This window comes from Anomalospiza imberbis, chromosome 9 (assembly GCF_031753505.1).
Source record: "Anomalospiza imberbis isolate Cuckoo-Finch-1a 21T00152 chromosome 9, ASM3175350v1, whole genome shotgun sequence".
Classification (NCBI taxonomy): domain Eukaryota; kingdom Metazoa; phylum Chordata; class Aves; order Passeriformes; family Viduidae; genus Anomalospiza; species Anomalospiza imberbis.
Window position 1 is genome coordinate 7,637,239 of NC_089689.1, and position 11,975 is coordinate 7,649,213.

The following is an 11,975-nucleotide window of genomic DNA, read 5'->3' on the forward strand; positions in this document are numbered from 1 at the left end:
CATTCGTTGCCTCCCTAATTCTCTTCCTAGGATGTTTCTGCTTGCTCACTGCCTCCAGAAGAACACAGGCACAACCACAGGAGGCACTGAGATCACCAGGTGGGAGACCCAGCCTTGCTACAGGAAGCATCCAGGTTTCACCCATAGATCTGTACAGAAATTCTCCTGGTCGTGCACCGAGGGTTCTGTCCTTACAGCTCTGCCAAGGACTGTGATTGGCTTCTCTGGTTCTTTCCACTTGCCCAGATTTGGGTTAAGACATCGATGAACCTCATTTAAAAAAATAAGCTGTAATCCCAGAGAAGTGGAAAATATTTTCCAAAACAATTGATCCCAAAGCAGATCAGCTGTCTCTAGATGGCATTAGATAAATGAAGTGAGTAAATGGAGTGGCCTTAAGGTTCTGCAGATCCCCTTGGGTGAGGCTGTGATGGATTTAGGAACATTACAGAACACGTACTTCGGTGTTTCTGTTCAGGGATGTGCTAAACACCAATTGCTGTGGGGATAGGGCAGGATTTGCAGAGGCTGGTAATGAGTGACAGGAAAGGGAAAAGTAAATGTAGTCTTAAAAAACAGCTTTTTTCCTCCAAATCCTGCCTTGCTTGTATTGGTGGATGGTATGGACACCATGACAGGGGTTCAGATTCCTGTTAGGAGAAGGAAGCCTTCAATGGAGAACCTCATGCAGGTCGGACTGGGCAGGGTGACAGGGTTTGCAGAGCTCTGCTGCCTTCAGCTTTAGCCAGAGTGGGTGGCAATGGTACCTTCTCATCACATCCTGCTTTTGTTCTAGCTGAGAGCTGCTGCTGTCCTCACATCCACCTCAGTGTCTGTCTCCATTTGGGAAAAGAGCCAAGACCCCTGGGTCCTGTGCAGAGAGCTCCAACCTGCCTTCTTGGGAATGAGCTGGACATGCTCCTCCACTTCTCCTGCCCAATAAAACTGCTCATAAAAAGATCTTCCCTCATGCATAATGGGGGGGGGGGGGGGTCTTTATGCCTGAATCTTTTTTTGACTCTTCAGAAATTACAAACTTGTACATATTGTAGCTGTACAAAGTCAAAACCTGTGCACTGCACCCCAGCTGGATTTTGGACATTTCTCTATTTCTGACCCACCTATTGGCAGTCTGAGTTTGGTAGATTCCAAGAGTCTTCCACAGGAAATGTCACCATCTCTGTTACTCACTTCCTGAAGAAACAAGTTTACCTACTGAGTCAGCTTTGGGCAGAGAAAGGGGAACAAGAGAGTCACTCTTGCTAAAAGGGCTGTGTTTATCACAGCTCTGAAATCTCCTCACTGTTAAGTTACAAATACCCAGGCAGGAGGACAGCTGCTGTGAGCATTACAATGGGGGTGATCTCTCATCCTCCTCCAGTTCCCCTTTGTACTGCTTTTGGGATAATCCTGACTGAGCAGTGCACCAAATCAGATAATTAAATGAGCAGAAAATTAAGCCTCCAATAAGGTGAACCCTTTGCTGCTCCATGGGGTCTCCTATCCCGCACAGGAATCAGAAAAAGCACCTAGAGGGGTGTTTTTACACTCACCATGTTGTTATTCCTACCCTTTTACCTGAGCATCACTTCAGCTTGTTGCATCTCCCTCTGCTTTCCCAGAGATCAGTGTCTTCCATGCTCCCGTGGGAAGCCCATAGGAGCCAGCTGGGATGCTGAGGAGAACCAGAGAGCCCCAGGCTCAGAGTTCTGTTTGGTCCTACTTTGGATTAAAACCCCAGTCTTTGCTGCTCAGGGGCTCGGGTTTCTCCATCAGCACTACTCAGAAGTTACCTCGCCAGCCTCCCTCCTACTGCTGGAGTTACATAATTTGCTAAGGAAGTTTTGGTAAGGCTACAAGGGCTGAGGCTTGCTGACATATTTTAAGCTCTTACAAAATATACATCACATTGCTGGTAGATGGGGCAGAGGCAAAGTACTTCCAAAAATGCTTAAAAACCATGTGTGGAGCAGCCAGCTCCAAACCTATGAGTCAGCAGCAGGTCAGAATCCTGCTGTCGCCACGTGCCCTGCGTTCATCTTGGCCCTGTGCTTCCAGCAGTGCTCCAGAGCCAGTTATGTTTTGCTGGCCCTAAAACACCTGGAGAGAAGTGATGATGGGCTGAGCCCTAGGGATATGGTGCCGCATGGCCACCGCCCCAGGAGCCTCATCCATGGGCAGCTCCATGTGCCCTTAGCAGAGGAACTTCGCACTGGGAGAACACGGTGGAGTCGGGAAGGACCAAGGGTTTCCCAGGCGGTGCCTTGGGCTCTACTCCACCTCCCCACTTGGGCAGACAGGGGAGCCCCAGCCCAACTGTGCCTGCCAGGAATTGTCTGCAGGAACCGCTTAGCAACGATGAGACTGCGCTTTGCAGGGCACCGAGGGCTCAGCCCAGCGCTCATCCTGGGATTTTGCAACCTGAAATCTGACCTGATGAACTACCCAGCTGACAAAATCCATGACTTCTAATGTAAAAACCGGAAGATCAAAACCCGAGCAGGCGAGGAGCGTCTGCCCGACAGGAGCAGGGATGCGCCCCATGGGCAGCCGCTGTGTCAGAGGCAGACCGCCCCACTTCCCCATGCCGGGGCTGCTGCGAGGGAGGCCGCTTCCTGCCAGGTTTGTGACGGGGCCGGGGGGAAGGCACAAGTACAGGCAGAAGGGAGCCAGAGAGGCCGAGCTGTGCCTCAAGGAAGGACAGGGACAGGGGCGAGACCCACGACACGGGGATCCCACAGGGATCCCACTGCCACCACGCCATGTCCCTGGTGGAGACCATCCGGCTGTGGCAAGACGGGGTGTGTGCTGCAGACAGGAAGGAGTGGAGTGCTGCCCTGGATGCCTTCACGGCCGTCCAGAACCCCCCTGCCAAAATCTGCTTTAACATCGGCTGCATCCAGCTCGTCCTGGGGAAGCTGGCGGAGGCGGAGGAGGTAAGGTACAGCCCCTGGGGCGCTCATCCTCTCACCCCTGCGACTTGCCCAGACACATGGGCCTGGTGGGGAAGGAAGGAATTAAAAGGATCGCGGTCTAAGGGATGGATCTGGGGCCTTTTAAAGCTGTGCGGAAGGGGGACAGCCCAAGGCTGCCAAACCTGTTCTGCCAGTGAATCGGAGGTGAGGCGGCTGCAGCGATACACGGCTCAGTGTTCACTCTCCCTCTCTCCAGGAGGTGACCCTGCTGGCAGATGGCTCCAGCTCAAAAAAACCCAGGAGCCTGCTCCAGGCTCTCCCCCACCCAATGCCCAGTGCTGCAGGGAGACACAGCCCACAGAGCCCAGCTTAGGCCGCTCGGCTAAGGCAGGATAGGTACAACTGCTCTACGCCCTCAGTGTTTTTAAGGTGTCCCCTTTTTACCACCCCTTTGCCCCACTCCTACCTCTGCAGGCGTTCACCCGGAGCATCGGCTGCGACAAGCACCTGGCCGTGGCTTATTTCCAGCGAGGGACTGTGTTTTACCGGAGGCAGAAGTGAGTGGAAGGGTTTCACGTTTCCTTTTTGCCACTTACAGAGAGGCCAGCCTTCACCTGAGGAAGGGCCCAGGCAGGTTGGTGCCCCAGAGCCCAGACTGAAACCTGTCAAGGTCAAACAGGCTCCTGCTCTTCAGCACTGCAGTCCTGGGATTAACCTTCAAAACCTCTCTCCTCCCCTGGGGTGTCTGCAAGGAGAAAGGGGAGACCCGACTGAATTCACCAAGTCTAAGTACAGGCTTAGAGGTAGGCAGGTTGCCACCACGAGCTGGTGACACCTTCATCTCCTGCTCCACAGCCACGGAAAGGCCATTGAGGATTTCAAAGAGGCGCTGGCCCAGCTGCGAGGCAACCAACTCATCGACTACAAGATCCTGGGGCTACGCTACCGGCTCTTTGCCTGCGAGGTGAGACACACCTGGCCACCAGCTTTGATCCCAAAGGTCTGTTCTCCAGCATGAGAAATCTAAAGAGGAGACAGCCAGCCTCTTTTGTACCTTGCAAAAACCAAGCAAGTGGGTTCAGTGCCACTGCCCCACTGTCCTTTCCTGGCAGCAGTCTGGCTGCTCCAAGAGCTCTTTCCCTTGCTCCCATCCCTCCAGCAGATTCTCTACAACATCGCACTGGTGTATGCCACAACGGGGAGCTGGGAGAAGGCTGAGGAGCACCTGACCTTGGCCATAAGCATGAAGAGTGAGCCCCAGCACAACAAGATAGACAGGGCAATGGAAGCCATCCTGGTATGGAAGAGCAGGTCTCTCAGCCCCACAAGGAGAGGGAGGGAAATCCCACTGACAGCACATCCCTTTCAGCAGGATTAAAATGCTGTGGCAACAGATATTGTAGTGGGACACAAGTCTGTGGGAAGAGCTTTGGGTCACTGGGGAGGCAGGGATGGGAAGACAGGATTCCATGGACCGTACCCGGGCTGGGATTGGGCTGTCATGGCGGTGGTCTGGAGCAACCCCCAAGCCCAGAGCAGAAGGGGCATTCATCAGTCCCTGCTCTCACCTCCAAAGTCTCCATGACTTGTCTGTGCTACAGAAGCAGAAGCTCTGTGAGCTGGTGGCCATTCCTGCGGGGAAGCTGTTCAGGCCAAATGAGAAGCAAGTGGCTCAGCTGGAGAAGAAGGACTACCTGGGAAAGGCAATGGTAAGAAACATCTATACTGTTTATTCAGGCCAAGCCTGTGGGCTGAGAAGAGCTGTTGACTGCCTTGTCATCATCCCTCTGAGCTGCTGTCTGCTGCCTGGTAAGCAGCCAGAGAGATAGGGAGCTGGTCTCTGCCTCAGGGATCCCCCAGACATGGAGAGAGGGATAGCACACAGGGATCTCGTGGGAAGCAGGGAGACTGCAAGAATACAAGAGCTAAAAGCATGTTCCTGCTGAGCATGACGTATTTCTAGTTTGTCTCCTTAGTGAGACAAGAGGGATAGACAGCAATGAGCTGCAATGAGCCCCTTGGAACTTAAGACATTTTCAGGGGTGGGGGAACAGAGCTATCTAACATTTGACACCCACAACCAACCTCCAGTTCTTCCACTGCTGTTTGAAAAGGGATTTTCAGCTCAGATAAGCAAGCAAGCTTTTCTCCCATGAGTGTGCAAAATCCAGTCACCAGGATACCACGTCTGGGTTCAGGCCCTGGGAGGCAGCACTTCTCCAGAAAAGGAACCAGGCACTGGGGAATCAGACAGCAAGAGCCAGGCAGCTCCTCGAGTGCCAGAAACATGCACAGAAACATGTATCAACTTTCTGAATTTCATTTAAGGTCACCTGTAGGAGGTATGGTCTTGAGCTGGACACCTTGGCTCCCTTCAACATTTGTGATTAAAACAGAATGGGAAACTTGTAGGTTTTAACACGTCAAACCACAGAAACAGCCAGGCTAAGAGCAGAAAACTTACCACAGCTGAGAGGGAAGCTTTGGTACCAGAGGCACTCAGCCTAAAATCATAGCCTCTCCTGAGCTTAAAGCATCCTGAGCAGCTTGGCTTGGCCAAGAGCAAAGGAGGAGGGTGGACATCAGACATCTGAGAGGGGTCTACAGGCACCAAGTCACTACTTGTCTTTGGCTCTAGGTGGTGGCCTCTGTGGTGGACAAGGATGATTTTTCAGGATTCGCTCCCCTACAGCCACAGGTAAGACTCTGTCACTGAACAGCATATTCTGCAGGCTGACATGGGGTGGCTGTCCTCCACAGTGGGGAGCAAGCAGCACCCTTACCACCCTGAACTCTGTGCCACCGCCGTGGGGAGGAGGTGGGCACTGCTTCCATGGATCAACTGCTTCCTCCGCCATTCAGGAAGCTCATCCCAAACCCACCCACAGCTGTGGCTGAGGTTAAGCTGGTTCCCTGCACGGGGAAGTAGTGGGGGGGGTGGATGGATGGCTCTCGGCAGGGAGCTGTCTCTGACTCTCCCCAAAGGATTCATTAGGGATTGTCTGCCTAAGCCTGAGTGGAGAAACAACGACATTTTGCTTTCGCTTTGCACTCTCCTGCCCATTCCACAACTCCTTTGCATTTCCCGTGCCATTTTCCAGATGATGTAATGACATCTTCCCATTCCTAAACACGCCAAGCTTTTCCAGGAGGTTTCTGGGTGGATATGGGAAAGCACAGCACAGCACCATTGCACAAGATAAATGACAACCTTCTCAATGCAGACAGTGTTGACAATTTCAATCCTCTGTCAACTGAAACTAAGATCAGGAGTGAAAAGAGGATTGTGCCTCTGAAAACCAACTGTATGCTGAAGAATGTGGAAACTGTTCTTTAGAAGGAACAAAGCCAGTGATATTCCTCATGGCACTTAAGGCACCTGCATGTGGAGGAAGGAACAGTGTTGGGGTGAGGGCAGGCATGGTAAAAAGCTGCAGGACATTTCTGCAAAGCAAGCAAAATCTTTTGGATTACTGGTATTTTCCTTTTTGTCTTCCTGTTGGCAGGCCTCTGGTCCTCCACCCAGGCCCAAGACCCCAGAAATCCTCAGGTAAGTTGGATGAAGGATGGATAACTCTTGCAGCCGAGCATCCAGCTGGCACCCAGAACTCAGGGGGAATGGGGAATGTAGAAACATGGAGGCAGAGGTCTGGATTCTCCCTGCGACGTAAAACAACAGCATCACCAACACTCCTGACGTGTCCACTGCTCCCACACCCAGGGCCCTCAGAGGGCAGCCACACCGTGTCATGTACGAGTTCATTCCCGAGACCGATGAGGAGCTGCAGGTCCTGCCAGGAAACATTGTCTTTGTCCTGAAGAAAGAGAAGGACAATTGGGCTACAGTGATGTTCAATGGAAAGGTATACCAGGAGTGTGCTGGACAGGAGGGGCAGACAGCAAATTATGGTTGAGATTCTGCAGAGGCAGAGGCCTTGCCAACAGTAATTAAGTAAATTTCTGACTGAAGTGTCTTATGTGTACCCTGGCTTAGGCCACAGGGTTCAGTGAAATCCACCCAACCTGCAGAAACTAAACTTCAAGCCTCAGGAATCCTGTTGGATGCATGGGAGGGTGAGGACACATCTAGTTGCGTCCTCCGGCAGTGGGTTGGTTGCCTTCTTGCCAAGCAATCACTACTCATCTCTCCTCCCCCTGCAGAAAGGGATTGTCCCCTGCAACTTCCTTGAGCCTGTGGAGCTCCAGAATAAGCTGCATATCCAGGTGAGGCAGCCCAGGAGGAAATGGTGTCCTGGGGAGGGTAGATCTCGAAATACACACCTAACACATGCCTCCCAGGGGGACCCATATATGTGACCCATATATGTGACTCCCTCCCCCTTATGATGCTGGGGTTGGTTCTTCTGGCTCATGGTCACCTTATCATGAGCTCAGAGATCTACAAAATCTGTGTTGGTGGCACCCTAGTGGTGGTTGGCAATGCTGGGGAGATAATGGATATAGCTAAGTCACCCCTCCCCAGTTCAAGACCCCAAACAGACTTCAGGAAAATAGCAGGTTGGAAGGGGGCTGCACAAGGCAGCAGCACCCCAGCCCCTCAGTAAGGGTGGGACTGACAGCACTATCTTCTTCCCACGGCACAGGAAGAAACCCCTGAGGAAGTTGAGATCTCTGAGCCACCCACCTCCACTGTGCCGGAGAAGCCGCGGCGGCTGGCGCCAGGTCAGTGCGGGGAGCTGAAGGGATGGGGAGCACAGGCTGACAGCATCCACAGCAGGCTGAGATGCTGTGTCCTCACCCTCTGAGAGCAGGGCTAGGGCCCATCTCCATCTCATTGCTGGCCCCATTTGAAGTCAAGGATCAGAAGACATTAGAACAGGAGGCAGAGACAGCAACTGCAGTGCTGAGGATACAGTAAAAGTGTCTGTGGGGTCCCTGAGGAAAACAAATCCTTCTGGTGCTTTTAATTAGCACAGTGAGTAATGAGAAAAATATAGGAATGGGGCAAAGACCAGCTTGGAGTAAATGGTTCCTTATAGGCTTCTCCTTCCTGCAGGGCATCCATGATAGTTTCAGTGCTGCTGCGAGCTGAGCTAGGCTTAAAGGAGCTGTATGAAGGGGATTCCTGGCTGGTGCTACCCAGTGTCCCACATCCCAAGCTCATGTCCCCAACAGAGCAGCCTTGTAGAGAGTGCATGGGTAGAGCTGACACAGAAGGCGGCTGTGGCTCATGGAATTAAGGACAAACGCCTCACAGACACAACAGCCCCAATGATCATCTTTATGGCACCAAAAGCCATCTCAGATCTATTATGGGTCCATGTTCAACAGTGTAGCTTGGGCTCTTCCTGGAATGAGCACAGTTGTGCCAAAGCACTGCCAAAATGGAAATCAGATCCTCATGAAGAGGCTTCCACAAAGCTGCATGAAATCACCCTGCCTGGAGGCCTGAGTTTAGCTTTACAGCCCCCATTGAAGGACAGGGATTGCCTTTGATTTTCAGGATGGTCCTAGGGAGATCAGAAGAGGAAAGACACTAAAACCAGCAGCTCCATGTTTATCTTTTTTGAATCCATCCATGAAAAACATCCCACCCTTCATGCTCCCATCTCTGCAAGAGGGAAGGCACAGAGCCAAAATCTCTGCTCAGTGGTTGTATCTAGATCTTACAGAAGAATGCCTGTGGTGGATGCCGTATCCATTTAAAGGACTGCTGCTGGCTCCAGGGTTGGTTGGTGTTGCTGGAGATCATGATGGACTGCAGGAGGTCTGGCTGTGTATTTAGACAACATTTATCCCATCCCACCTCCTGAGCCACCTTTTTCCTCCTCCCCAGACTACGTTCCTGCTACCGTGGTGCAGCCAAGAGACACAGCAAAGGTAATGTCCTGCGAGGCAGACCCCGAGGTCCTGCTGGTCATACAAACCTGCGTTTTCCAGGAGGCTTAGGGCTGCTTTTTGGGAGTTCTCCTCCAGGCCCCAGGTGAGGGGGCCACCGGATGACTCTCATCTTAGCCAACCTGAAGCACTTGAGATGGGAGAAATAGGAGAGCTTGCTTGGCTGGAATGTACATACTCCTGGGTAGGGTCAGCACATCAGAATGTCGCACTGGGAAGAGATGGGAAAATACAGCAATTCCAACTCGAAGAAAAAAAAAAAAAAGGGGGGCTTGGAGGGTGGACACAGCTCTAATTTGATCACCCCAAAACCACAATTTGGTGCTAAGCCCCTTATCTACTACTGAGCTCTCTCCTGGGACAAGCCTTGGTCTGCCAACCAGCCAATGTCCAAGCACAGCTTGGGAGGCACAGTCTAACTCAGGCAACCAGTTTCCACATCCCTGTGCTTGCCAAGCCACACAAGGTGACATCCCATTTCCTGCCTGCAGGAGGCTGAACCAAGTGTCTCCAGGCCCCATGTCCTCAAGGTGCATTACAAATTCACAGTTGCCCTGAGAGTCGATCGAGGCCTCTCCTACAGGGAGCTCCTGGAGCTGGTTTGCAAGAAGCTGGAGCTGCAGGCTGAGCACACGGAGCTGAGGTGAGGCACTGCCAGCCCCAGTGAGCCAGGGCTGTGTTCCAGCACTCCTCACCTGCATCTCCTGCACACCAGGTACAAGCCTGTGGAGGGCCAGGAGCTGGTGACTCTGAGTGCAGAGAACGTGGAGGCGGCCTGGAGTCAGAGCAAGGACAACTGCCTGACAGTCTGGTGCAATGGCACAGAGGTCAGTGACAGCTACAGGGGGCAGCCACCTTCTCTTCCCTCCTGCTGTTCTTTTCCTTGCCACAAGCACAGGTTTGTGGCTTTCAACAGAAGGCAGCAACCTCATGAAAGGCAGAGGAGCAAAGAGTGAGTGGAGAGAAGCAGAGCTCATCTCTCTTGCCCTACTACAGAGAAAGAAAACCAAGAGGCTGTGTCCTCACCAGCTCATTTCCTGCCTAGGGAGAGGGGTTTGTACCAGACAGCAAACCAGAGGAGTCACCGCAGGAGGCGACGCCTGGGGAGACTGGACCAAACCATGTTGTAGCTCAGTACAGTTATGAAGCCACCCAACCTGAAGACCTGGAGTTTCAGGCAGGAGACATGATCCTTGTTTTATCCAAAGGTAATTGTACTCCTCCTGGGACAGGAGAGGGGAGGGATCCCCCAGCACTGGTGAGAGGAAGGGTGGTATGGCAGCAGCAGAGCCCCTCCATCTTTGCCTTGGGATTCCCATCCACACATCCCTGTTACACACACTTCTTCCAACATAATTTCATCACTCCCATTTCCACCGCAGCCCTCCCAAACATCTAAGACAGGAGTTACACTTGGACTGTATTTAAGCTTATTGATCACAGTGGATTCTTTCAAGGAGATCCCTCATTTCAGCTGCCATCCCCACAATGGGAGCAGGCTCTCACTCCCATTCCTTCCACCTGGAACCTTTTTTCATCTGCTTTTCTTGTTAAGAGTATAATCTTCCTTTAGTCACTCAATATTAGTCCTTAGAGTTTCTATGGGAATTGAGGCTTAAATACAGACTAAATCTCAGGAAGATCAATGAAGAATTATATAGACAGGGCACATTCCCCATCTAATTTGAGCCTCTGAGTAAAATCAAGACATCAGGAATAAGTTTTAAAGGCAAACCCCCCTTATATTTAGCTATCTGTAGTTATGTCACTAATTTGTGGTGGCTGGCAGGCTTTGGCAGCAGTACACAATCAGTCCCCCATCTAACGTTTGACAGGTTAGATTTTGCACCATGCAATACTGATGACCCCTTCCACCCCAAAATCCTACCTTCCCCTTCACTCCTGAGCTAAATATTTCCCAGTACAAAGCTGGTTGTTGCCTCATTTGGTTCTCCCACAGCAAAACTGCTAGAGCTCCTAGGCCTTACTAAACCCAGGGTAGCAGAAGTTTTGGGGGGGTTGTTTTAAGGGGAACATGTGAACATGAGAAATAGCTGACAAAACACTTCAGATGTATCCTGAAGAGGACAGACCAAGGTCTAAGATAATTTCCTCAATCTCCACAGTCACTTTGCTTCCACTCAAGGCAGTTTCCAGGCCCACTGGTCTCTATTTTGATCCAATTTCACACCCCCATTTGATATTCCTTCTTACCTTACCACTTTACTCTCTTCCTTCTTCTCCCTTTCCTCCACATTCCACTCCCTGCTGGGTCTAGCACAGCTCCAAGTTTTACCAGCAGAAACACCATAAAACCATGATCTCAGGCCTGTCTGCAGGACATTATGCTCCTGTACATTCCTAGGGTCATAAGAACTGTTTCAATTTTCCCTTCCAGTGAATGAAGACTGGTTCGAAGGTGAGTGCAAGGGGAAGACTGGCATCTTCCCATCTGCATTTGTTCAACAGCCCAACACTGAAGACCCAGAGAAGTGACTGCAGAAGAGCTTGAAGTTGCGGAGAGTAATTAAGAATTCAACTGTTGCCATTATGTAGTCTGCATATTAATCCCTGCATCTGAAAATGACCTTTAAATGTTATTGCTACTTGTTTTAAAATCTTTATATTTTCTCTTACCTTCTGCATTGTTCTCTTAAAAAGGAACTTGTTAAGAAGTTGCTAATTCCTGTTAGGGATACATTCATTCCTAAATCCTGTGCTTGCCAAGAGAATTGCAATCCCCATCCTTAAAAAAGCTTTTATACAGGCATGCCAGAAGCTGGGAACACCCACAAGAGGGTGGTGCAACCTGCATTTACAGCCCTGCCAGGAGATTCCCAAAGGGGAAGCGAGTTCAGGAAGCTATAGACCAAGAAAGCATTTGCTTCCTTGAAACATCAGTGCCAAATCCAAGAACTCAGAAGACACCACATAGCCTCACCCTGCTCCAACTCACAATTCAAATTCACAGGGACTGTAAAACTCACACCAATAAAAGTATTGGGACCCATGCATCAAAGTTTTTCCTGATCAGTCAGAAGATACAGTAACTTTGAAAGACAGAGCCTGGAATCCCAGAGCTTTACTCCAAAGGTGCTAAGGGAGCAGGGGCTTCCGCACTCTGGATTCTATCACACAAGTCCAGAAAACCCCACTGCCCCATTAACCCATAATAATACCACATTTCTTTTAAAAGGAACT

General features: G+C 51.1%; 1 protein-coding gene across 2 annotated transcripts; it reads left to right on the forward strand.

Annotated features, from left to right (window-relative positions):
* Window positions 1-2,738: 2,738 nt before the first annotated feature.
* On the forward strand, window positions 2,739-11,410 carry NCF2 (neutrophil cytosolic factor 2). Of its 2 annotated transcripts, none has more exons than XM_068199524.1 (15): window positions 2,739-2,936; window positions 3,390-3,472; window positions 3,771-3,879; window positions 4,075-4,212; window positions 4,517-4,624; window positions 5,554-5,613; window positions 6,422-6,465; window positions 6,637-6,778; window positions 7,077-7,139; window positions 7,520-7,598; window positions 8,713-8,756; window positions 9,266-9,417; window positions 9,490-9,601; window positions 9,820-9,982; window positions 11,173-11,410. In XM_068199524.1, the coding sequence occupies exons 1-15, from the start codon at window positions 2,763-2,765 to the stop codon at window positions 11,268-11,270; spliced, it is 1,569 nt and encodes a 522-aa protein (XP_068055625.1). In that variant the 5' UTR covers window positions 2,739-2,762; the 3' UTR covers window positions 11,271-11,410. The 2 variants fall into 2 exon arrangements, with proteins under 2 accessions (XP_068055625.1, XP_068055626.1); XM_068199525.1 differs by having other exon boundaries at window positions 4,078-4,212.
* Window positions 11,411-11,975: the final 565 nt, after the last annotated feature.